Consider the following 27,764-nt stretch of genomic DNA (forward strand, 5'->3'; position numbering starts at 1 on the left):
GGGGGTGGTAAATATATGCTGAGTCAGACAAATGGTTCATGCCACTAACATGTCCCATAATTTCACCACAATGATCCAATACTGACCTTCTGTTCTCAATCTCTCCACCTAAATTTGTTTTCCCTACTTGTCTCAGCCTCCTGAATTTTTTACACTGGGAAAAAAAAAAACCCACCTTGGTATCAACCCAATATGGCCTTTTAAATGTGATTAACTCCAAACTCAGATCTTAGCCACTCTCACCAAAAGAGAAGATTAACCTCTCCCTAATTGCTGGCCCAAGCTGATCCTGAGCTTAGTGAGGCACAATATCCAGAAAGAATACAATGTAGACTATATATACGGTCTAATCAGGGCAAAGGGTAAACTCCCTTGTTCTGGATGCTACCAGTCTTTTCATAAACATTGGAATTGCTTTAACATTTTTATAGACTCATATTAAGTTTGTGGTCTTAGACTAAGGTCCCCCAGGCTTCATCATTGTAGATGAGCTAAAAATAGGTGGCCCTCAAAAGGAAAACTAGTCCCAAATCCTCTCTACTCTCCATATTTACAAAGAAATATCCAAGTTGGTAAGATGGGGTGATTTAGAGTGGACCAGAAGTGAGTGGTGACTATCCTCACCTTTGCAGAAAAACAGGTTTCAAAAGGAAGCCATCATTTGGTGGATTCGGTGCTCCCTCTGTGCCCACATACTGCTCCATGTAATTGGCTAAGTGCTATTTAAAAAAAAAGAGAGAGAGAGAGAGACTCAGGATTCCTTCTCTCTCTTCTTTTAACGATGATTCACAAAATCAGACTATACCATACACAATGCAACTGTATACTGTGTGCAATACATGGTTAAACTCATCTAGCAAGAAGCAAACAACCTATCTGTCAAATGAGCAGGAAGAATGACTGACAAAATCATGACACATGAATGTAATGGTGGCACAAAAATCCATAAAAAGAAATATGGATGTAAGTCAAATGATGGAAAATAGGATCATCAAAATATAAACAGCATATACAATGAATACAACTAGATATAAAAAACAAAAACAAAGGCAATAGTTTTATGAATATGGATTTGGAAGGGCTCACCAAGCAAACCGATTTTTATGCTTCTATTTTGTTAAAATGCATTGTGACTTTTCCCCCTAACAATTAAGTTGTACAAAGAACAAATTTTCCGATTTTATTGGGTGCTTTACTCTACATTTGTTTTGCTGTGAATACCTTCATAATTAATTTTTTAAAATTTGAAAAGGCTTACTGAACTTGATACACACAATAAAGAGGAAGCAGTCCCGTCCCCCCCCCCCCATCCAGCAATCCAATGGTTACCAATCTTTCTTTGGATAAGTAAAGGAAACAAACAAGCACTGCTTGAGGAAGGAGGGAAAACAAATCCAAATCCCCAGGCTTGGCTGAGGCATTGCAGCCAGTACAGATAGATTTTAACCGAGGACAGACATAATCTACCACTTCCCCAATCAATGTTGTGACATAAGGACATTAATAGAGCTAACCCCACCTGAAAACACTGAAATTCCCTTGACCAACCACTGAGATAACAATACATTTAGGACATGTATTGTGGAATAGGTTATATCCCTTAAAATAAGATGTCTTGGAAGAATTTAGTATTATGCTCAGAAAGCACACTAATTATAGATTGCACTCAGATTTTATAAGTCAGATGGGAGAAAAAAAGAATAACTACATTCAGACCCATACAATATACTATTAATCTTATAGCTCTAGTCCCTCTGTCCCCATAAAGTCATCTCAAATAATGTTGCCTCTTTAAGGAATCAACTAACGACATACACTGAGATGGGCAGATAAAAGGAATGGTGAACTAGGGACTTGGGTTTTCATTTATCACCCTTTCCATCAGAATTGAGCAGACTACACAGGGCAGCAGCAATAGCATCAGACTGGTGTCCCTGTGAATTTTCTAAGCACCTCTGAAGATACTAGAGGCAGCTGGACTAGAGCAGTTTCCCACTCTCACCCTAAGGCCAAACTAATGGAGTGAGCATAGCACTCAGGCATCATTGAGGACAAGCTAACCAGAATGCCAAGGGGGCTGGCTAATGGGAAAACCAGAGCTGGTAAGCTAAAGGGCCACAGTTCCCTAAAGTTTGGCCAATCCAGCCATGCCCTCTCTCACAGTGGCTTCTTGCATGTGACTCTCAGCCACACCTTCCCCAGATGGCCCTCACCTGACCTGGACGGAGTCCGCAGAGCTGAGGCCTTTACCTGGACTTCCACAGGATCTTCTGTCTGTGCCTCTTCTGTGTCCAACAACTCAATGGTCATTATCACCTGCCCTTTCCTCTGAAGAAACATCACCTGGAAAAGTAAATTATAAGCACATCTTACCACCTAAGGATATTGAGCAAGAAGATGCTTAGCACATAAACAAACACAGAGAACTACAATCTCACAACTGTCTTGATTCACCATGAAAATGACACCTTTTCCAACATGGCTCCCAAACTCTGAAACTAGTTAGGAATCTGGAGCACAAAAGTATTTGGAAACATGATGGCAGGGCTGGAAGACAGCCGAGAGATCATTAAATCTAACCCATAATAAAGCAAGTCATCCCTCAATAATACCAGTGGCTAGGCATCACCAACCCCTCCTAGAATGTTTCTAACAAATGCTCAGCTTACTACTTCATGAAGAGTCAAAGTCCAAGATTCTGGATATCCAGAATAGTGAACCAACTACCTTCCTCTAATTCTTTTCAAGATAAACTAAGTTGTCCTGAGCCCTTTCATTTGTAAACCACAGTCATTTCCAGATAAACCATTTGTATATGCTCTATCTCAGAGCCAAAAGAGGTAACTAGCTGTTCCCCAAATGTACCATGCACCTATCACACCTATTGGCCATCCCTGGTGACTGCAATGTATGGACCTATGGACCCTTCAGAATCCCTCAAAGGCCTGCTCAGGTATACCTCTCTCATGGAATCTTTCCGGATCCACCGGGAATAGAAAGCATCCCACTAGCTGAAAGAATCCTCCCTTTGGTTGGCCTTGCCTGCTCAAAGTTTCCTAGAGCTCTCCTTCATCTTCCTTATACCCTAGTACATAACATACTTATATGCGACTCCTCATAGAACCGAAAATGCTATAGCGCAAGGACTTCACCACATTTTATCTCTGTATCCTTGGCACCTAGCATGATATTCATAATAAGCCCTTGTTTAATGTCTGCGAAATGAATCATTATTGCTCCTCTCTATATAGAATTTGAGGTGATGGAGGCAAGGGAATATGCATGCATGTCTAGTATGTGCCAAGCACTCTGATAAGAGCTTATATATATGATCTCATTTGCTCAACACTGGGAGATAGGTGATATTATCCCTATCTTTTATAATTAAAGAAACTGAAGCTGATAGAGGTTAAGTGACTCTCCAGGGTCATATATTTATTTGTGAATATCTAATCACAAATTGCTAGAAAGCTAATAAGCATCTGAGGCTATACTTGAACTCGGGTCTTCCTAATTCCAGGCCCAGTGCTCTCTCCACTATGCCACCTAGCTGCCTTCAAGTACTTACTTCAAAATATCCCTATAGAAAGCATATTATTTTTCTCACTTAAAAAACAGAGAAGGGGGCAGCTGGGTAGCTCAGTGGATTGAGAACCAGGTCTAGAGATGGGAGGTCCTAGGTTCAAATCTGGCCTCAGACACTTCCTGGCTATGTGACCCTGGGAAAGTAACTTGACCCCCATTGCCTAGCCCCTACCACTCTTCTGCCTTGGAGCCAATACACAGTATTAACTCCAAGAAGGAAGGTATGGGTTTAAAAAAAAAAACAGAGAAAATTATGCTCATGGTCACCCATCTGGCAAGTGGCAGAACCAAGCTCTGAGCACAGGTCTGCATTGTCACCTCTACTGTACCATATGGCCGTATGTGTCCCCCTCCTCAGCCTTCTCTTGGCAGCTCTCTGGGGATATTTCAAGTGGCCAAAGGATCACTGAAGTTTGCTCTAATTCCTAGGAGGTACAGCACAAAAAGGTAGGAGAGCAAACCCTTGGCACTCATGGGGCCCAGGCTCAATCCCTGGCACCTCCTGTTTCTTGCCCAAGGTAAGCAGCATAGTTGCACAGATGAGCACTGATTCTGGCATCAGAGATTCAGCTTCAGATCCTGCTTCTGCTGCTCAGGTCAGGACATGAGGCAAACTACTTACCTTTCTTGGCCTCAGTTTTCTCAGCTGTAAAAGGAGGGACCCAAGGCCTGTTGCCTTTTCTGAAATGGATTCCTCACCTTAAAGCAGTTCTCATCCGCCATGCACCGCTCTGCCTTCCACTGGTAACTCGTCTCTTTGGCTGCACGGACACAGCGGGAGGACAAATTCCCTCCCGCCGCACCTCGCTTCTTCTCATTAAGGTAGAGCTCCACCACTTTTAAACAAATGTCATCGCTCACCAGGTGATGAAGCTGTTGAGTTAGAATAAGGATAACTGGTTCCAATGTAGGCATCAAACCTCTATAAGATCTTTTTGAAAGTAAAATATATATATACATATACATATATGTATATGTATGTATATATGTAAACTGAAAAATCAGAGCTTGTTCTCAAGGTCTCACTGGCCAAGGGAAAGAAAAAAAATCAGTATTGCCTAAAATGTCAAATGGGGCATAAAGAAGCAATATAACTTAACTAAGTTCACAGACATTCACAGCATTAAGTCAAGAATGAAGCCTGGGGCTCTGGTCTCCCTAACGCCTATTTTACTTGTTAGATCCCATATGCTCATCTGAATTTGTAGCCCACAATACTAGGAAGGCCCCAAAAGTAACCTTGGTAGGGTCAAGAACTCAAGCACAGTGAAGGGTAGAGAGCCTGCCTGACATGGGGAAGGTCTTTGTGGGGCACATGCCCTGCATCCACATTAAGGAGGAACCTCTATGAAACTGCTGAGCCCCGCCTCTTTGCCCAACACTCACCTGCCTCACAATGTTCTGTACCAGCTTGTCCATAGTGAAGCCAATGTAGGCATGAATGGTGAACATCTCCCGAAGGGTGTCCTCATACTGTGTGGGATCAATATTGCCCTCTAGTAAACTCCTTACCATGTCCAAAAATGCTGGGTAATATTCTTCCAGTTCTACTTCACCTAATTAAAAGACAGAGAATCGTTAATTCTTTAAAGATCATCCAGAGAAGAATGCATCACCAACAGATCAAAAAAGCATTCATGAAGAATCAGCTCTGAAACACAATGGGTTTATTTCAAATGGTTCTGGCCAGAGTCAAATACTTACAATGCCTAGTCTAAGGAAGCTGACAACTATTAATGAAATACTACGAAATAATTTCTAGCCACAAATCAACAAATTATCTATGTCTAAATATCTTAATGACACATGCACAATACTTTGAAAACTAGTGGCTTTATTAGTGAGATTACACCCCCCACCCCCATCTCACAACTCTTCCTTGCCTTGGAAAAAACGGTTTTTTGCTTTCTCAGGACCAAAAAAGAAAAAAAAATCATTGCCTGGCAGCCAAGATCCTGGAGATGAGGCCCTCAACAATTTAGTAGTCTGGTACCTAGATGAAAGACTCACTCTCACACGGCCCACTGTCAGACCCCATTCAAGGTCCTCTCAGAGAACTAGGCTCATTCAAGATGATAGTGACAACTAGCTGGCTGTCTTTTTTTTTTTTATTTTAGTAAAGATATTTTATTTTACCAATTACATGTAATAACAAATTTCCACATATGTTTTCCAAAGTTATATGATCCAAATTGTCTCCCTCCTTCCCATCCTTCCCCCCCTTCCAGAGTTGGCAAGCAATTCAGCCAGGATTATACATGTATTCTCAATAGTACAGTCTTCAGTCAAGATGGAGCCACAAAGAAGCAGTGACAGCAGAAGAGTATCTGGAAGAGAGGCTATCCAAAGAAAAAAAGCAAGGCATCTTTCCTAAACACCATTTGTATCAAGTAGGATCATGGAAAAAGAGAAACATGACAATTGCTATTTATGAGATTGAGGTGCTGTGGTGAGTGAGAAGAGCCCTGAAATGCAGTCATAATTGGCTCCTGACTCCCACTCATGAGCTTGCTGGGTGACTCTACATGAATCAAATTCCTTCTTGGAGCTTCTCTATTCCACCCTCTACCACATGGCAATAATGACATCTACCTGCACACATACCCCACCCTGCCCTCACCTCATGGGCAAGAGTGAGAAAAGCTTTGTAAGCTGGGCAGTGCTACACAAAAAGGAAATCACTCCACTTACTCCCATGCATGTCCCAGATAAGTGTCCCTTTCTCACATCACATGTGACCACAGCCCAGGGCTTTGCATTAGGGCTCTGAGGATACCAAAAACATGCCAGCAAATGCTTCCCTTATTTTAGAGTAGATAGGAGACAAGCTGAGAAAGGGAGCTTTGTTTGCTCCAGCTCCAGTGCCCCCCAACACTGCTGTCCCAGATCTGGTAATATCACGAGCATCAACAAGGGCACTCCCAGGTTAATCCCCACCAGTAAAGCCTAGAGGGTCCCAGTAATACAGTTTGGTGACAGCTGAGCCACTGAGTCATGCTTACTTGGCTGCTTTAGCCTCAGTTCCATCGCAGGATCATTGGATTTCTCCTTCCTCCCTTCACAAAGAAGTTTCTCTCTCTCCTTCTCAGTCCGATATTCTAAGAGCTGTTTCTGGGCCTGTCGGTAAATCTTTAAGAGTCTTGAACACAGAGTCTGATGAAGGCGTAGGAAAAAATACCAGTTATTGTTGGCAAAAAAGAGGCTGTAAACATCATCCAGGGCTCCAGGCTGCTCTGGCACTGTTGCAGCACACAAGCCAGCTTTTTCATCTGGGGGGCTATTCTGTGGGAGAGACGCTGATTTTTTCCAAAGGTCAGTGGTATCCAGATTCTGTCCCTGACTATGTTCTCGGTCTTCATCTGTTGACTCTTCAGAAATACCGAGATCTGAGAGCTGGGAGAAGAACAAGCTGGGCACAAAATGGTGTACTATCTGCTGGATGGTGCCCTGGTCTTCCTTCTGGATTGTTGGCTGCCTCTTCACGTAATAGCTGATGAGGGAAGCTGCATCCTCTAATATCTGCTTGTCTTCATACACAAAAATAAGGTGGGGCTCATTCGTGGGGGCACTCCGGCCTTCTGAATGTTGTTCCTGATGCTGCAATGGGGGAAAAAGTACCATTAGATAGAACATAATGTTTTCCCAAACAATAGCATTATTATCAGAAGTAGTGAAAAGTGTTAAGTTTTTTTGTTTTTTTTAAAGGCATAGTGTGACTCAGGAATTGAAGACTTGGATTTGTAACAATTAAAATTAGTTTCTCTGCTAAAAGTATTATATTTTTAGAGGTTTATTAAAGAAATAAAGAAAATACAAAATAAGAAAGCACATACAACCTACATCTTGCCAGCTAGGTAGAGAGCCGCATGTCCCTAGAAGCGGAAGCCGAGAGCGAAAGAGACAGAGACAGAGACAGAGAGAGAGAGAGAGAGACAGAGAGTCAGAGAGAACGCGCGCGCAGGTAGGCAGGTACAGTCAGTTTAAATACCCCTTTTGCTCTTGGCCCAGGTGAGGACTTCCAGTGAGATTTCAGGGAATTCTGGGGACTACCAAGGACTTCTAGGAATTGAAGGCCGGGGTTCAAATTTCCATTTTAAATTTCCCCGTTTGATCCTTATTGGGAAAGATTTTTCCCAAAAGGATCATGAAAACATAATCAAGTTAAAGATTACAATAATTTGAGGATAAGAGGAAAAAAGAACAAAATCCTAGATTTAAATTTTGTTTGAGATAGATCTTCAGAGAAGCTTGCTAACTAACTGAATCCAGAGAATGAACTGTTTGCAGAAAGATATCCAAAACCTTACACCACAAGAAGATCCAGAATGAACCTTGAGGTGCAGTTGATTGAACTGAAAGTTGATTGAACATTTATTTTGAATGTACACTCTTATGCCAAAGGGGACTGCCCCCTAATTGGCTTTTGTCAATGCGCCCAGCAAAACACTGGTTTTGCTATCTCTCTCCTCTATTTCCCCTTATCTACAACTATTGTAGTTTTCCTCTTAGAGAGTAAAATTTTGTATACACCTGCAGTTAGAAATTCTTGGGGTGCAGGACGCTTATGTTTAGTGATCAATTGGGGAGACTAGTCCCCCAATCATCATCAGGGGGGATTGTGATTTTTAAATTTCCTCCATCTTGCTTGGTCTAGCACCCAAGAATGTGCACACCCACACTACACGGGTATGTGCTAGCTAACGACAAATCAGAAACAACTAACTTCCCCCCTGGGCTGTCCTAAGCCAAGCTTGAGCCACCATTGGCACGTGTGAGGCACAGGAAGTAAGGCAGAGAACAGTCTCTGGAGTTAGCTCACTTCCTGTGGACAGGGATATGTAAACTTCAAAATTTCTTAGACTTATAAATGTTGGAAATTTCACCATTGGGAAATTTCATACTTGAAAAATTTCCTATTGATAGTGGGTCTTGGCTATTGGAATGTGAATCCCATTGGCATGAGAGTTTCCTTCTCTTCCCTTCTTAAGATTACTTTAGGACAGAAACCTTTTGCTGAACAATGGAAAGGACTTTGACCTATGCTTAAGCATAGAACAGGAATTTCTTTGAGTCATGATTGATTTTAGAATTGATACAATGGAGATACTTGGAATCAATCTCCACCCTATTCAGTCCTAACAGGATTGAGCAAGGGCTGCAGCCTAGATCAAAATTTAATTATTCCAATCTCTACCCTACTCAGGTTAACAGGATTTAGAAAGGGCTGTAGCAAAGGATCAAAGATTTAATTATTTGAAAATATGACCTTCAACAGACATGTGCAAAGCCAGAGACCTCTGGGCGGTCCTGGGTTAAGCTAGAGCCTCCATTGGCACAGGGGAATTGATGGACAGGTGATTGGTAGATGTGAGGACTGAGGGGAGGGAACTTGGATGGTTTCCTTAAGGATAGGGGGGTCCGGAGACTCGAGGTGGTGGTTGAGGAGTTTGGCTGAGTGGTGGTGTGTGCTTTGAGAAGCTTGCTCTGAAGGAAGCTGAAAGTGGGGACCTCTGAGACTGTTTCTCCATTTTGGTCACGTGAGTAATAGGGACTGATCTCTTTTCTTTGCCCCAGCTATCTAAGGGCTTGAGTCTTTTGGCCCAGCCTAAACAGAAGGGGTATTTAAGCCCTATTCCCTTCTCTCCCTTTTTTCTCTCTCTCTATCTCTAATTACTTCCTCCTATTGTAATTAAACTCCATAAAAGATTGACTGCTGACTTAAGTTTTCATTTAGGAATTACATAGCTGAATTCCTTGGCAACCTTAAATTAATATATATCAGTCTTTTAAATTGATTTTCTTGTCACAGCTAGGCGCCAGTTTGATTCTGGAGCTCAAGCTGGGAGGAGGCCCTCAGACAGCTTTCCTTCAAATCAGTCATATGAGTGAAAGGACTGATTTCCTTCCTTGCCTTGGCCCTCCAAAGCCTAAAACTCCCTCTGGCTCTGCCAGAAGGTTGAGTTAACCTCTTCCTTCTCTTCCTTTCTCTCCCTCTAATAATTTCTTACTCCCATTGTAATTAAATTACCATAAAACTCCATTCTACTTGAGTGTTTCATTAGGATTTTCATAAGTGAAATCCTTGGTGACCAATAATTAATATAATAAGTCTTTAAAGTAATTTCAAATATTACAATTTTTATAGATTCTAGCCTTGGCTTTGCAAATAATTAACTGTGACATCTTAGACAAGTTTCTCCAGGCCTCACATCAGTTTTCCTATCTAGAGATGGAGTAGTTTATCTATAAAGTTCCTTAAGTTTCGCCATTTCACATTGAAGGTCCATTCTATGAATGATATTTCACATTCTAAGGCCCCTCCTTGCTCTGGCATTCTGTACTCTAAAGACCTTCCTAGCTCTGATATTACTGTTCTAAGGGCCCTCCGAGCTCTCTGACAGTCTGTATTCTAAGGACCCTCATAGGTCTGACATTTTCTTTTCTAAGGGCCCTCCCAGCTCTGACAGTAGCAATATAAGAACATATTGGAAAAGTCATCAATAATACTAATGGGCTCCCAACCTTAATTTCCCCCTAGAAAATTAAGTCCTTTGGAAATAGAGCCTCTTTAGTTTAAAAGAGGAAGACATGAGTCAAAAATCATAGTCTTCAGAGATTTAGTCTAACTTAGCATTTTAGAAATGAGGAAACCGAGACCTCTACAGAGGTGACTCATCCAAGGATACAAAGGGAATGCAAGAAAAAGCTGGGCTGAATAAAATTCCGGTCACTTTGCTGATGGGAGTTGCTTCTGGCTCTTTCGTGCTATCTGGAAGACTCCAGCATTATTCAAGTGACATGATTACAGGAATCCTATAAAACACTAGTATCATATAGTCTTAATTACAAAAAGGATCTATGGATGGATGTTTCAATATAATCCTATAAAGCAGACAATTCAAGCATGCTTATTATTTTATGATCTCCACTTCCCAAAGTAGGAAACTGAGGCTCATAAAGATAAAATGATGTGCCTGAGGTCCCAAGGTTATTTAGTTGCAGAGCCGGACTCCAGCATGTAGAGCAGGCATTCTGACACCAAGTCTGATACTCTTTCCACTCTAACCAGCTACCTTGGGAGGCACCTGTCCAATGGAAAACAGGACCAAATTTCCTGCCCAAGTAAGACACAATTAAAGTAAACGTGTTATATATTACACTTAATGAAACAGAAACCTGGTTTGCCTTAAAAAAGCAAAGTAAATCAAAACTGAACATTAAGAGTAGAGAACATAACTTCTTGGAATTATATTTCTGGGTTTCTAAATCTGAGCTGTGTAACGTCATCTACACATTGACAATACCAATGCTCTTCCTGTGACCATTTGTCATGTCTTCACATACTTCAAGGAACTAGATGGCATCAATGTGGGGTTACCCATCCAAAGAAGAGCTTCTAATTCTTCTGTAATTTAGTAGATGGTGCTATGACCAACACTGCAATATCTCTGATGATGACCAATCAGACCTAGACTAATCTTCAAATGACACCTAAATATTTATGTTATCTTCAAAACTTTCCTTAAAAATTAATCTCTTTCAGAATCTATGTCAAATATCTATTCAATCAAACTGTGTGAATATTACAAGCTTGAAGACTCACTTCTTAGGAATTAAAAAAAAATTCTTGATGCCCTGCCACAAGATTGTTCATGTCCAAAATGAACAAATGACATGAAACTCCATCAGTACAGGCTAAGAACAGGAGCACTAAGGACATTGGAAAAGAGCACTGATAATAAACCTCAGTAGCTTCAGGTTTGAGGCCCTGTCATTAACAGACTGTGACCTGCAAGTCACTTCACTTTAGGACCTTCACTTCTGCATTGGTAAACAGAAGTGGGAATGGCCCAGGAACGCTACAGTCCCTTTCAGTTCGAAGAATCCATGCTCCAAGGTTCCTTTCAACCTCAGATATCTTGTGATTTATGTTCCAAAGTTCCATCCAGCTTGGACATACCATGTTCTAAGGTCTTTTCTGGTTATAATACACTATGATCTACTGAAAGGGAGCATTTGGTCTCCTTTTATCTCTGGGCAAACAGAAGTCTTTACTTACCTCATCATAAACACTTTCAATTTCATTCAGCAAGCTTTTTGATCGAAGGGCTTTAGTATCATTTTGCTTAAAATTAACAGCCTGATGGTCAAGAGATTTTAAATAAGCCTTCTCATACTGCTCCCTCCAGATTTTATTGAAGCCCTGCTGGGCTTCTCTCCATTCTTCCTCTTTTGCTTTTAGTCTATGAGATATAAGAAATGTGCATTTATCAAGAGAAAATAGAACATATAATTGGAACCTATACCCAAATATCTGGTGCAAATCTTAACTCAAATGTGTGAATTAATTTATGGCACTGTAAAATTGGTTGGGTGAAAGAAATGTTATCTTTCTTTCTATCCTCTTTAGCTCCAAACTTGGAAGCCATAATGAAGAGCTTCCCAATCTCCCCATTTCTGGCCTAGTAGAGAACGCTAACCAGTAGCAAAAAGAAAACAGACAATACCTTTTCAGAACCACGGGAACAGCAGTTACTGGATTCTTCTTCAGACTTTCAATAATTTCTGGGGCTTTATCACCATAAATTCGGTAGATAGCTCTCCTTTGGATAACTTCAGAAGTTCCTCCCAAGCAGTCATCCAATCGGAATTTCTCCTGATCTTCTGGAGACATTCTAGAGAGTTTTTTCTGCACACTCTCCAAAACCCGGATGGTGGCAAGGTTGGTCTCCAAGACAACATCTAACTGTTAAAATAAATTCAATTCAATGAATATTTAAGTGCCTATTCCATGTATAAGATCCCAGTTATACAAGGGGAAAAAAAAGAGCTGCAACACACATAGAAGTATATCAAAATAAAGTAATGCAAATTAATTTCAAAAGGGAGAAAGTGCTAACAGAGAGCGGAACTGAAAAAGACTTGTGCAGGAAGGAAACCTAAGACATTCCTGAAAGAAACCCAAGATTCTATAAGATGAAGAAAGAGCATTCCAGATTCAGATCACTACCTGTGTAGAAGTGTGGAGGCAAGGGATGGAATTTTGTGGCAGTCAAAAAAAGCTCATTCGATCTTAGGGAACACTGGGAATAGGTTAGCTTCCAGGAAGAAGAAAGTGATAGTGCCACTGTATTGGGCTAGCATCATACCTTATCTGGAGTACTGTGGTCAGTCCCTAGTAGCATACTTTAAGGAAACTGACAAGGCAAAAAACATCCAGAGGAGGGTAACCAAGATGGTGAAGATCCTCCTTCTAAATCCATTTCACATGAGGATCAATTGAAGGAATAAACTCCCTTCCAACTCTCAAATTCATATTCACTTATGAGAACAGCTAACAAACTAGAATGGAGATTGACAGAAGTAATTAGAAACTAGACTGAAAAAGTTGGTGGGAGCCTAGTTGTGAAAGGGTTTTAAAACAGTTGAAGAAGAAAAACGAAAACAAAAACAAAAAACAGTTGAAGACCTCATATTTTATCTGAGAGGCAACAGAGAGGCAGTGAAGATTTCTTAATAAGGGACATTAAATGGTCAGATCTTTGAGAAATATCAACTTGGCATCTCTGTGGAAGATGAACCAGAGAGGGAAGAAATTGGAAAAAAGAAGACTAATTAGAAAGCTATTCTAAGAAATCAATCAAGAAGTGATGAGGAACTGAATTAGGGCTATGTTCAAGTAAGCAGAGAGAAAAGGATAGACATAAGAGATGTTGTGGAAGAAGAATAAAGAAAACATGATAAGTGATTAGACAGGGAGGTTGAGAAGGGGAAGAGTCACTAGGGATGGGACATAAAATAGGAAGTAATAATAAAAGGATGAACCAAAACGTGAATTTAGGATTTTGAACTGAACTGAACAAAGTTTACTGACAGCTTTTAAGATCCAAATTTAAAAAGCAGTGTTGATATGAGAGATTCCAACACAATCCACTTGAAAGGCCTTCCTTCCTCCCTCAAGTCACATCTGTGCAAGATAGCACATAATTGTGGAAGCTAAAAGCTGGAAGGAGTTAGAGGTATCTAGGTCCACTGGGATTGAAGCTGCTCAAACATCTCAAGTGACAGAGAACTCATTGCACCACATGGCAGTTCACTTCAGCATAACCAACTATTAAGGTCCATCTTTATAGTTAACTACCATCTTCCTTTGCAATTTCATTGTCACTGATGCTAGTTCTACTCCCTTAGTCTAATCATATAAAGCAGTAATTATGTTTCCTACAAGTGTTCTCTAAGCCTGAAAATTCCTCATTCCTTCATTCAACCCTCACGTATTCAAGAAAAGTATCCAAAAATATCAAATTTTAGGAAGGATTTTTTTCAGGTAACACATTCACTCTAATAATATATGGTTTATAATATTGAGAAAGACAATTTGTCATTAAGGGCTGTACCATGTTGCTGGAAACATAAGCAGTCTTCTAGATTTTAGCCACCTTCCTAACAGGAACTCAGTGACAAAATTGCATGCCTCCAAACATCCACAAAGTCCCAATAAATATATAGGAAAGAGCACAAAGTGTGTTGGTCTTTGGATTCCACAAGAGTACTCAAAATGGCATTTACTGGGCTAGCAAACAGGCCATGAATCTTTCAGAACTACAGAAAAAGGAAATGCAAGACCACATGGAAATCTCTCCTCTCAGTTAGTGGAGAGTGGCATCTGAAAAGGCTTATATGGTTACAAACTATAAAGAGGTTGGTGGTTATGCTCTTCTCTTCCCCCCTCCACATTTGGAATATAATGTTTAGTTCTGGGCCACACATTTCTGGAGGGATATTAATATGACATGCTATGTAACGAGGAAGGGAATTGGCATGGAAGGAAAATAGAAATGTCACTTGGTTGCATTTACTGAGGATATTTGCCCTAAAAAATGCTCCAGAAGGAAGACATGATAACTAAGTCTTCAAACAGCTGAACAATCATTGTATGGAAAAGGGATTAGGCTTGTTCTAATTGGCCCCAGAACAGAGCTAGGGACATTAGATTAGAGGTTTTGGTTTAATATGAGGAAAATCTTGTTAACAAGAAAGCTCCCTAAAAAGCAGAGTGGATAGACATGGAAGGTACTGAGTACCACATCTCTAGAGATCTCCAAATGGAAGCTTGATAGTCATTTGTCAGGTAGAGTATAGAGAGGATTCCTTCCCAGATGCAGGTTAGATTAAATGGTCTCTGAGATCCCCTCTATCTCTGAGGCTTTGCCAAACCGTGCAATGGAAGGGGATGCCTTAAGAGACAATAAGTTTTCCACTACTGGAGGTACTAAAACAAGAGAATGGATGATCACCACTAGAGATGGTACAGAAGGGTTTCATGTTTCTGTTAAAAGTGGAAGCAATTATCCCCTAGAGATCTGACAATTTGAAGAGACTTGACAAATGAAAGTGACATAAGAAAGTGAATAAAAGGATGAATACTCCTATATGAAGAATAGTTGAAGAATAGTTCTTAAAAGGAAAAAATTGTCAATTAAAACGTCAGCTGCAAAACTGTACTCCTAACTCATCAAAGACACTAAAAGAATCAATCAACTCAAACTCTAAATTCTCTAATGCTTTCTAACTACCAGGATAATCCTGGGCAGAAGTAATCAAAGGATCACAAACATACCTCAAACCGTTCATCTTCACAGCGGTGAAGCTGCTCCTCATAAGGAGTTTTTTTTGAACTGACAAATGTGGAGTCTTCAGACCAGGATGGAAAGGATACCCAGGTATCATTTAAAACCTATGACAAAAGAGAAAAACCCAATATTACATAAAGCTTTGACCTTTTCCTTCTCAGCCACAATAATCACTCTGTTTTACTGGTTCCTCAGAATTCTGAGAAAGGCCACGGTTAATGTCCTTAAAATGAAGTAGCAAAAATCGCCACATGGGCGGCAAGTACCTCCTTGCATATGGCTGTCCTGCCACTGCACTTTGGCTGTTGGTAAGTTTTGGGGAGTGCCCGGTAACTAGATCCTATGCGCTTGCAAGATGCGTAGTCAATTTCCCGACCAATTCCATCCCCCGAACGATCACTCATGGGTGGTGCAAACGAAAGCTCTTTTACTCCCAAGAAGGACTTGAATTGGGCGAAGAGTTCTGGAAATTTTCTTCAAAAGTTAAAGGCATACTGTAAGTCCACATAGTTATGGCCTTTCCAAAGGGGTTTATGTAGTGTGAATACAATAGGTGCTCAGTAAATTTTTGGTAAATGAAGGCAGGAGGCTTGATCCTATCTCTAGCTCAGGGGTTTTTAATCATTTTTGAGTAAACTCTGGAAGTCTGGTGAAGCCTATGGATTCCTCAAAATGATGTTTCCAAATGCAATTTTAAAAGTTTCAGGGCCCTAGGTTAAGAACTTTCTGTTCTATTTCTGACAAAGTCAATAGCTAAATGATACAACATTCACTTATACATAAATTAGCAATTTTCATGTCATATCTGGCTTGTATAAAACTTGGGTGTGGCCTATAATTGTTATTTTTCCATGTATACCTTTGTGCTGCTAATTCTTCTCAGATAGATCAACCTTTTAAAGCTGGGCTATATTTGGATAACTATGACCTGTAGCTTTCACATATCCAGTACCATATAGGTTCAATAATCTCCATACTTTTAATGACCTATTATGACCTGAAATCAATGCTCCATGAAAGCAATAACATAAAGTTGGCAACATTTCTAGCCAGGTTTTTTAAATGGTTATCTTGCTTTCAGACTGTTGTCTAAAGTAGATCTATTTTTCATGCTGATCAGTACTGAGCATCTACTATGTGCAGAGCAATAGTATAAAGACAAAGTTCCAGGAAGATAAGACCCACACCCCCATTTCCCCTTTTGCCCCACCCTACCCTCTTATCTCATGACAGGCAGTGAGGCTACAAGACACAAAGTAAGGTCTGAAAAAAAAGATTCCAACTCTATCCCATTGATCATAGTGTGTGGTGTGGAGACAGGATTGCTCAGCAGACAGAGTAAGATACTTGGGAGCCAGGAAGACATGGGTCCAAGATCTGGCATTGCCATTTACTATCTGAGGTGGAAATGTGATACATCCATACAAAAGCTGTGAAATTATATTGTATTGATGTAAGTTTGCTCTTTTCCCCCTCAAATCCAGCTTAGAGGAGGTAAAACATGAGTGCAGCCTATAACTAGTATTGTGTAGCTCTCATTTATGTTTTCCTATTAGAAAGACTGGTAGACTTTATTTTTTTTATTTTTAAAAACCCTTACCTTTCATCTTAGAATTAATATTGTGTATTGGTTCCAAGGCAAAAGAGGGGTAAGGGAAAGGCAATGGGGGATAAGTGACTTGCCCAGGATCACAAAGCTAGTTAGTGTCTAAGGCCAAATTTGAACCTAGGACCTCTCGTCTCTAGGCTTGGCTCTCAGTCCACTGAGATACCTAGCTGCCCCTTAGACTTTATTTTTAAAGCAAGTTTTTTTTATTGATAGAGCTTGTATTTTTACATTATGATAGTTCTCTCCAGTACCATTTCTCTCCCCCTCGTAGATAGTTATCCTATAAAACAAACAGCATTTTTTAATAAGAGGAAAAAAGGGGGAATTGGCATATCAATACATTGTAAAATATGAAAATATGTGAAATATACAATTGAGGGTCCCACACTTCTGCCAAGAAGCCACTTCCACTGAAAGTATCTTCTCATACCTTTTCTTTCAAGCTATGTTTGTTCTTTATTAATTCTGTAACATGTGCTTTTGACTTTATGTGTATGGTTGTTTTGTTTATATTATTGTATATTTCCTTGGCTGTTTCATTCTGCATCAGTTCATGTAAATTTGTTCATGCTTCTTTTGTATATCACATTCTTCATTTCTTACTGCACACAATATTTCATTACATTCAAGTACCACAATTTGTTTAGCCATTCCCAAATCAATGGACATTGATTTTGTTTCCAATTCTTTATTATTAAAAAAAAAAGTGTTGCAATGAACATTTTGGAGTAGATGGGTATTTTATCAATGTCCTCCTTGGGCTATTAAGTCCAGTAAGGAAATCTCTGGGTCAAAGCATATGGCTATTGTAATCACTTTATTTGCATAATTCCAAACTGCTATCTAAAATGGTTAAGTTCCATCAACAATATACTGTTTGCCTATCTTCCCATAACCTCTCCCAATATTGACTATAATATTCCCACCTTTGCAAAACTTGCAGGATGTGAGGTAAAACCTTAAGACTGTTTTGATTTGCATTCCTCTTATTATTAGTGATTTGGAGCATGTGGTTGTAACTATTTGCAATTCCTTTGAGAACTGATCATATACTATGACTTCTAAGTTTGTGGGTATTGCCTCAGTACACACACACACACACACACACACACACACACACACACACACACTCATTATGCCTTGGACAACAAACTCTTATCAGAGAAATTTAATAAAAGGATTTTTCCTTTCAACCATTGCCCTTTTTATCCTTGTTGAATTATTTTTGTCAATAGTTTTTCAGTTTCATGTAATCAAAGTTATCTATTTTATCTTTTGCAATTGTCTGCAATCCCTTATTTGCCTAAGAATACTATAGCTGTGAAAAGTATATGATCTGCCTCCCTTCTAATTTTTTAATGGTATGATCTTTAATATTAAGATCAAGTACCCATTTAGAATATGCTGTGAATTATTGTGCAAGGTGTTGGAATAAGCCTGACTTCTGCCAGACTGCTTTCAAGTTTTCCCAGCATTTTTTATCAGATATTTCTTTCCTAATTTATATTTACCACTTTATCAAATACTATGTTATTGAACTTTTTTGTTCTAGTCTGTTTCATTGGCCTGCCTCTCTATTCTTTAAATATCAAGAGGTTTTGATAATTGCTGCTTTACAAATAAATTGTATTCTGTTAAAGCTTTTGTTCCTTATCTACTGAGATAATCATGTGGGTTTAGATGTTTTTGTCAATATGATTGTCTTGTTTTCCTAAAACAGTATGGCAAAAATCAGGTTTAGATCAATCGCATACCCTATACCAAAATATAGTCAAAATAGTCATACGAGTTTTATATTATAAGTAAATTAGGGGAACATAGGATAGTTTACCTGTCAGACCTTAGAGAAGGGAAGAATTTGTGACCAAACGAGATAGAGAACATTACAAGACAAAAAAATGAATAATTTTGATTACATTAAAATAAAAGTATTTGTACAAACAAAACCAGCGTAACCAAGATTAAAAGGAAAACAACAAACTGGGGAAAAAATTTATAACAAATTTCTCTGATAAAGGTCTCATTTCTCAAATATATAAAGAATTAAGTCAAATTTATAAGAATCCAAGTGATTCCCCAATTCATAAATGGTCAAAGGATATGAATAGGCAATTTTCAGATGAAGAAATCAAAGCTATCAACAATAATACAAAAAAAGTTCTAAATCACTCTTGATTAGAGAATTGCAAATTAAAACACCTTTGAAGTACCACCTTACACTTATCAGATTGGTCAATATGACAGTAAAGAAAAGTGATAAACATTGGAGGGGAAGTGGCAAAATTGGGACATTAATGCATTGCTGGTGGAGTTATGAAATGATCCAACCATTCTGGAGGGCAACTTGGAATTATGCCCAAAGGGCTATAAAACAATGCATACCCTTCGATCTAGTAATACCATTACTAGGTTTGTATATCAAACAGCTAAAAAAATGAGGGATCTATTTATACAAAAATATTTATAGTTGCTCTTCTTGTGGTGGCAAAGAATTGTAAACTAAAGGGATGTCCCTCAATTGGGGAATGGCACAAAATGTGGTATATGATGGTAATGGAATATTACTGTGCTACAAGAAATAATGAGCAGGATGATTCTGGAAAGAGCTGGAAAAGACCTACGTGAACTGATGCAGAGAGAAATAAGCAGAAACAATTCTGAGGGACTTTTGAAAAAGAACACTATCCACCTCCAGAAAAAGAACTGTTGGAATAGGAATGCAGATGAAAACATAATTATGACTTGTTTATTTGGGTATGTTTTGGATTGGGGGTTTTATAAATTATTCACTTATGAAAATTAATAATATGGAAATGTTTTGTGTGATAATACATTTATAACCCAGACTGAATTGTTTCTCAGCTCCAAGAGGGGGGAGGGAGACAATATGGATCATATAACTTCAGGAAAGTTATGAGGAAATTTGTTATTAAAAATTTTTTAAAATATGATTGTCCTATTTTCCTAATATTGAACTACCTTTGCATTGTTAGCATAAATCCAACTCAGTCATAATGATTTCTTAGATAACTAGCTATAATCTTATAGAATTTTACTTAAAATTTTTGAATCATATTCATTTATGATATTGGTCAGTCACTCAACAAGCACTTGTGTGCCAGGTACTATGCTAAGCACTGGAGTTACGCAGAAAAGCCAAAGACAATCCCTGCACTAAAGGAACATATAGTCTTATAGGTAAGACAATATAGAAATAATTAAGTAAAACAATATATAGGGGGCAGCTGGGTAGCTAAGTGGATTGAGAGCCAGGCCTAGAGATGGGAGGTCCTAGGTTCAAATCCGGCCTCAGACACTGCCTGGCTGTGTGACCCTGGGCAAGTCACGTGACCCCCATTGCCTAGCCCTTATCACTCTTCTGCCTTGGAGCCAATACACAGTATTGACTCCAAGATGGAAGGTAAGGGTTTAAAAAAAAACAAACAATATATATATAAAGTAAGGGGCAGCTAGGTGACTCCGTGGATTGAAAGCCAGGCCTAGAGACAGGTCCTGGGTTCAAACAGACCTCAGACATTTCCTGTATGACCCAGGGCAAGTCACTTAACCCCAATTGCTGAGCCCTTACTGCTCTTCTGCCTTGGAGCCAATACACAATATTGATTCTAATTTAGAAAGTAAGGTTCCAAAAAAAAAGATATGTACACAGTAAATAACAATAATCAACAGAAGGACAGCACTAGCATTAAGGGATATCAGGAAAGGCCTCCTAAAAAAATTGCATTTTAACTGAGACTTTAAGGCAGCAAGAGAAATTAGAAAGCAGAGATGCAGAAGGAGGGAATTCCAGAGAGAAGAGACAGCCAATGGAAATGCTCAGTCTAGAGATAGAATGTCTAATCCAAAGGCTTGCATCAAGAGTATATTGGTCAGCAACTCTCATTCAGTGCTTAATCTTCCCTGCTTTAGCTATTAGGAATATTTGTACTTCATAAAAGATATGTGGTTAGAGTGACTTCTTTCTCAATTTTTAAGATTTTTGTGGTATTGGTATTAAATGTTCTTTAAAAGTCTAATACAACTTTTCTGTGAATCCATTAAGAACAGAAAATTTGGGTTAAGATTTTTATTTGGTTTTTGTTAGTCTGGACATTTTTTAATTCTAAATATACTTTTCTGTTTCTTTTGTATTCTCAAGTGATGGTTTTGCTGAAATTTCATGCTTTATTACTTTGTTGATTTGATTTTCTGTGCTCTTCTTTTCAGATTGGCTAAATGTTTATCAATTTTGTCTTTTAAAACATGATAGAACCAAAGACTAGAATTTTGTTAGTCTTTTCAAAGACATAACTTCTAGTTTTGTCATTTCTATAGGATTTTTGTTTCCAGTTTATTTCTCCTCTAATTTTTACTATCTCCTCTTTTATTTTAGGTTTAGTCTTTGGCTTTCTCATTTTTAATAATGCATGTTCAGTTCTCTTTTTCTATTTTGTTATGGTATGGTAACAGGTAAATGACTGCTCTATTTCTCTGCATTCCAGAAATTCTGCTGTTCTTTCATCATTAAAATTTTATTTCATACACTTAATGCTTATATGATTTGGCTTTTGACACTCTAGGATTTCATTAAGTCTCCATTTGAGTCTCTGGTTTTTGTTTGTAATCCCTAAGCTATTTTTATTGTTATAGTCTATAAAGAATGTATTTACTATTTCTGCCTTTTAAACTTTTTTTTACAGTACCTCTGTACCTAATAGTCAATTTTTCTAAGTTTCATGTGATGCTGGGACATTTTTAAAAAATCATTGCATTTAGAAAATGCTCTAAGTCTTTTGGTTCTAGTTTCTCTAGCAATTTGTTCAGTTCTATATTTTCTCATCTGTTTATTTTTATTATATAAAACAAAGGACACTGAAATTTCCTGACACTACTATGTGTGTCCATGTCTTCTTGTAATTGAGTTAACTTTTCCTTTATGAATTTAGATGCTGAAGCATTTGAAGCAGGTAAATTTAATATTGATACTGGTTTATTGTCTATGGTTCATTTCAGTATAAGGTAGTTTCCTTATTTCTCCCCTTTTTCTGCTTTGTAGGTTTGGATTTGCCTTTTTGGATTCACCTGATACATAGTAAAAAAATTTCTAATCCCTCATTTCGATTCGTTTTTAAAAAGTCTCTTTTAAGAAATAAACTGTGGAGTTTTGTTTTCTTATGAAATCTGTCATTTTTTTTTCATTTCTTTGGACTATTTAATCCATTCACATTCAAAGTTATAACTTAGTTTTATATTTTCCTCCATTTGTCCTTAATTGCCCCCACCTTCAGTGCAAATTGGGTCTTTTCCTTCTCTTTATTTTAGTTTGATCTACTTTAAGGCAATCCTATTCTCATCCATTCTCTTCACCTTCCCCTCAAACTTCCCAGACTTCCATTTATTACCCTTTCCCCTAATTTAATTTTTTTCTTGCTTGCTTTTATCTATTTAATTCTTCCTCTCTTTCTCCTGTTAAGTAAAATTAAGTTTTAAAAGTTAAGTAACATCTTCCTCTTCCCCTTCAACTTATTTTGTTCACTGAGTTTTTTTAATTTGATTTTTAAAAAACCCTTACCTTCTTTCTTAGAATCAATACTGTGTATTGATTAAGCATAGGGCAGATGAACAGTAAGTGCAAGGTAATGGGGGTTAAATGACTTGCCCAGGGACACAGCTAGGAAGCATCTTGATTTCATATTTGAACTCAGGACCTCCTATCTCTAAGCCTGATTCTCAATCCACTCAATCCTGAACTACCTAGATATCCCCTCTATGCCTTTTTCCAAAAAAGAATTTCCCCTTCATTCTTTTCCTTATTCTTTGTCTTTATAGACTTTCTATTTTGAGACTTTAATTTTTTTATTTATGGCCCTTATGCTTTTTTATTCATTCTTTAGTCTCTGTATATCTTATGAAATTAAAGCTTCTAAGGTACCTATTTTAAGTTCTGTGTTATTGCCTTATAAATCCCCAGGTTCCTTTTTACCTTGATTTTGCCATACTCTTAGAAATACCAATTCCTGATAGAAAAGATACTGTCCTATGCTAAGTAAGAATAGTCCTTCATCATGGACTGTGCAGTTCACATTGACTTTTGCCTTTCCCATTGGTCATTTCCCCCCCCAATTTGATTTGAAATATCCTTGGGTTGATGGACCTTCCAACACTTCTAGGTATCAGTTGCCCACAGCAACTGATTCCCCTTTCTGAAGCACATGAAGTCTCTCTAAACTTCAAATCCCTGCAGATTATACCCATTGTAAAGTCCTAATTTCCTTTATAAAATATCTCTTTTCTCCCATGGAAACATTCATTAGTGGTGCCCCACCCACTATTCAAACAAGATTTCTCCATTACTTTAACGCTTTTTAATCACTCATTCTCCTGGAGACTCCTGTTCTTGAAAGAATACAGGGATTATTTCTCCTTCTTTGTTAATTTTTCACTTATTATGGTACATTCCATATCCCCCTATATCTTCTCCCTCCCCTCTCCCTTTTATGCCCCTTCACATAATTTAATTTAATCCCACAAAAAAAAAAAAACACTGATTCGCCTATAGGTGGGGGATTGTGAGGTTAATCCATGTTTCAGGGCTGTTTTCCCGCCATCACTTCTAAATTTTTTTTCATCCTTGTCTCCTTGTATGTATTCAGAAAAAAATCTCTTGTGTCTCTGTTAATTTATTAGCATCCTTGTCTGCTATATTTGTTACTTGTATTTCTACTGTCTGGTGTGTTTGTAAGGCAAATAATTTCTTCAGGTCTGGTTTCTTTGAAGGCCTATTTTGAACACTTTTTTTTTTTTTACTGAATATCCATTTCTTTTCATTACCAGATAGGCTCAGATTTATAGGGTGGGTCATCTTATTTTGCATTTTGAGCTCTTTTATGCTTCAGAACATATTAGTTAATTTCCTTCTATGGTTTCTGGTGAATGATTCCTTTCAATTTGAGGGTCTTTCTCCTGTTCACTTGCAGAATTTGCTCTGTCAGTGAAATTGTTCAATTTATTGGAATTTGCAGGATATGGTTTATGGAGATATTGATTGGATTCTTTTGACTGGCATTTTGCTTCTTATATTCAAAAGTTCTGAGCAATATTCTTGTACTATTTCTTGCATTATACTGTTCAGTTTTTTGACTAGTGTTTTTCTAGTAGACCTATAATCTTCAAGTCTTTGAAAGACACACCCTGTCTTTGAGGATCACCATGTTTTGCTTGCATGGAAATCATGTTTCCTTTTAATATTATTGCTTTTTTGCTTCAGTTCTTCAAATTATCCTTCACTTCCATGTTTTTCATTCAGTCATTCTCTTTTCTTGGTGAAATGTCACATTAAATTCATGTTCTTTTGATTCTTCAAATTATTTTTGCTACAGAGATTGTAAATTCTTCTTTCATAAGTCTTATTTTTTCTTTTAAACCACTCAGGAACATCCTGCTGAAGCTCCATGTTCTCTTGGAAATCCACATGGTCCTCTGCTTTATCAGGTGTTGATTTATTTTCCATGAATTGAGCTTTCCTTCTCCTAAGGGTTTCAGAAATTTGTCTTTTTATTTTTATATAATCCTCTATTGCTGACTTTCTGATTCTTTCTCTACCCCTTTGAATCTCAGTCTCCTCTCACTCCTGGAAATTTATAGTTCACTAGGCTGTCTTTGCCCCAGGAGACTTCCGGGGGATAAAACTGGTCTCAGCTGGATACTGGACTCTCTCCTTCAGATTTATTGGAGTGCCATTCTGCCACACACCTTGACCCATTCTGTTCCTTAGTTATGTAGCTGAGCACTGTTGTACAGTGCTACCTCAATGAATGCTTTTGTTGCAACCAAAGCAAATTTCTGCTATATGGATCTCCAAGAGATCTTTAATGGGAAGAAGATGAGATTTTAGGATTGGCTTCCACTGAGAGTCAATGGGTTTGTTTGTGCAATCCTACTACCAGAACATGGTGGGTTGGAGGTAGGGGAGATTAAATGCTGGTTACAAGTTATTAGACTTATCTGTTCTTAACTGATCTAGTCTTTACTTCTTCAGAATCCTTGGTATCCTATACTGTGGAGACAGCTAAAACTACTTTATTCCATGCATATAACTGCTATTTTGGGAAAGTTTAATATATCATAGTGGAAAATATGTCTAATCTTCCATCCTGGTAGTCATATAACTCAGAAGTCCACTGTTCTCTTTTATATAATTGGATCAACTAAAAGAGTCATAGGTCCATAAGGGATTGTACATAGAGGATATCGGCAGGTTGCAGAGAAAGCAGGACACCAGAAGACCCCAGTAATTTTGTGAGGAAATAACAAGTGGCCATTTCAGAGGCAGAGGGATGTTCTAGTTGAGATACATTGATTCTTCCCTCTCTAACTAATAGCTTTGAATTTGTAAGAAAGTTTTGAATTTGTAAGAAAGTGTGCTTATATGAATCTGGAGGGTTATTTTCCTTTTTAATTAAATTCCTTTATTTTTGAAAAAAAAATCAATATGTAAAAGGTTTTTCTTTTCAATTAAATGTATTTATTTTGAAAAAAAAAAAGTAACAGCTTTCTTATAATCTTGGGCAAACCACTTAACCATCCCAGGCCTTAAGTTTCCTCATCTGTAAAATAGTTTGGACTAAATGGTCTCTGAGGTCCCTATGGACTGAGGACTCTATGGTTTCTTTGTCAAAAACTTCTTCCTCATATGGGATCCAAGGGATCCCAAAGTTCCAAAAGGATTTTCAATCACATATGAATAAAAACTAAGGCAGAGTTATGTTGAAAAGCTATGTATTTGTAATAATAGGCTAGAAAGGTCTATCCTACCACACAAATGGGTATTTCTAATACTAGGTCTGTCGATGTTATGTCACCCTCCTACTCTGGAAGTTCTAGTGGCTCCCTCCTGCTCTAGAATCAAACATCAATTCCTCTCTCTGGCTTTTAAGCCCCTTCACAATCTGGCTCTTATCTACAGTTTTCAAGCTTCCTGAACTTTCTTCTCTTTCACACACTCCACAAAGCAGCCAAACTCAGCTACCTGCTATCAGTAACAGAGAATTCTATCTCTACCTATAGCCTCTTCATATTTTTTTTTCTCTTCCTCCCTCTCTCTACCTTAGAGAGTTTCTAACTTCCTTCAGAGTTGAGTCCAAGGACCACCTTCTACTGACGAGCATTTCTCCCAGCTGGGAGTGCCCTCTTCCAACCCTACTTTGTGTATACTTGAAGAGTTTTTTGGCTGTGTTCACATTGTTTCACCAGAACAGAATGTCAATAATTTGAAAGCAAGAAATGTTTTTCTTCTATCTTCCTATCCCAAGATCCTGGTACAGAATGGGTACTTAATAAATGCTAATTGAATGGATGCTGGGAAGTTGCTTTTGTGTCAGCATAAAATATGAGTAAAAAAAGATATATATGTCCATGTTTGGGGAATAAGGTCCTTTGAAGTTGGACTTAATCTCCACTATATAAAATGTGTTTCTATATAAATAATATTAAGCAGTGGTCTTTCTTTTACACAAACCTTCAAGATGGATTCAACAGAGGCTCCTGGCTAATTTGTTTAACTCGTACTATTTCCCTCAAGTCTACTTGTTCCCAATTAAGCCTTAGCAGTAGGCTGCAAATAATAACAGTACTGAATAATAGTAATGACAATAATAACCCATTCCTATACGATTCAAACTTTCCGTTAGTCTAGCTGATGCTGACATAAAGGTCCCTCTCCCTCCCTCAACTCTTGCAAAAGAGGCCAATTGAGTGTAAACTTAGGTTTGTCCAGACATCAAAACATTAAGGGCTCTAAGTATTAATGAAGCTGTTACCTGAGGATCTGCCTTGCTCAAGCTCAACACACAGAGGATTTCATCCCCAAAAGGTCAACATGTTTGCTTCTCCCAGCCCCCTACACTCACAAACTCTGTGTACTAAGGTGTAAACGAGATGGTCATATGTGCTGGGGGGCAGAAGTGCAGAGAACTATGAATCTTTTTGAAGTGTTTTTAAAATACTGAAATATTATCACCAAAATTTGTGCTCGAAAATGCAAAAAATCCTGTGCCTTTAGTGTGGAGAGCACCTGATGTGAAAAAATCCCTGGTTGTAGACTAGCTCTCTCTGACTAGGGAGACAAGTCCCTGGGGGCTGCCCGAGGCATATAGGTTGAGTGATTTGTCCAAGGTCACACAGCTATCAGTGTCAAAGGCAGAATTTGAACCAAGCCCAGTACTTTGTGCACTGCATCACACTACATTACTAAAAATATCACCAAAAAGAAGTAGTTCTAGTGATTTTTACCCCTTCATGAAAGTCTAACTCTGGTGTTTTATTGCTAAAGTGGAGGTTGTCACTTCTTAGATGCCTTTTCATTATGACACAATATAAAAAGATCAAATGTAAAGTGCCAACCATTATATTATAAGGCTTTCTCCAGCATTAAGGATTAATGACTGTGTTCCTAAATACAAAAACTCTAAACTACAGTCTTTCTGATAGTACTGAGTCACACCCACATTTAAAAGAGGCTATAACAGTAAACTAGTCACAATCTAGGATTTCTAGGAGCTATGGCTTAAATGTTCCTAATAACCAGAATAATTGAGGAAATTCACATTTTGACTTAGAAAAAACTAAGCAAGCAGGCAATGAAGCTAGAAATAGAGGAGAGATAAGAGTGCTAAGCTGGCTGGAGAAACCAGGCTCCAAATCTCATTTATGGCAGTAGCAATGTAACCCTGGGCAAGACATAGATTCAAGTCTCAGTGTCCTCATCTGTAAAATGGGGATGATATGTTATAGAGCCTACCTCACAAGGTTATTGGAAGAGTCCCATGAAATAAAGGGCATGAAGTGCCTTGCAAACTTTTATGGGGTTATATGAATATCATTCCTATTCAGACTTGAGATAAGCTTTTTAAAAACACACAAAGCACTGGTTAAGGCAT

General features: G+C 38.3%; 1 protein-coding gene across 3 annotated transcripts in view; it reads right to left on the minus strand.

Moving 5' to 3' along the window:
- SIN3B (SIN3 transcription regulator family member B) overlaps positions 1-27,764 on the minus strand; it is an 82,070-nt gene that overhangs the window by 13,255 nt on the left and 41,051 nt on the right. For 2 of the 3 annotated variants that reach the window (XM_016432363.2, XM_016432362.2), the window contains 9 exons: positions 15,485-15,692; positions 15,206-15,322; positions 12,093-12,331; positions 11,645-11,828; positions 6,588-7,182; positions 4,972-5,141; positions 4,285-4,458; positions 2,251-2,343; positions 625-719 (listed from right to left, as the gene is read on the minus strand). In XM_016432363.2, the coding sequence (XP_016287849.1) occupies positions 625-719; positions 2,251-2,343; positions 4,285-4,458; positions 4,972-5,141; positions 6,588-7,182; positions 11,645-11,828; positions 12,093-12,331; positions 15,206-15,322; positions 15,485-15,692 (1,875 nt within the window). Of the gene's footprint in view, positions 1-624; positions 720-2,213; positions 2,344-4,284; positions 4,459-4,971; positions 5,142-6,587; positions 7,183-11,644; positions 11,829-12,092; positions 12,332-15,205; positions 15,323-15,484; positions 15,693-27,764 lie in introns of all 3 variants that reach the window. The other variant, XM_016432364.2, reaches the window with a different exon arrangement.

Source organism: Monodelphis domestica, chromosome 3, assembly GCF_027887165.1.
Source record: "Monodelphis domestica isolate mMonDom1 chromosome 3, mMonDom1.pri, whole genome shotgun sequence".
NCBI classification, from domain to species: domain Eukaryota; kingdom Metazoa; phylum Chordata; class Mammalia; order Didelphimorphia; family Didelphidae; genus Monodelphis; species Monodelphis domestica.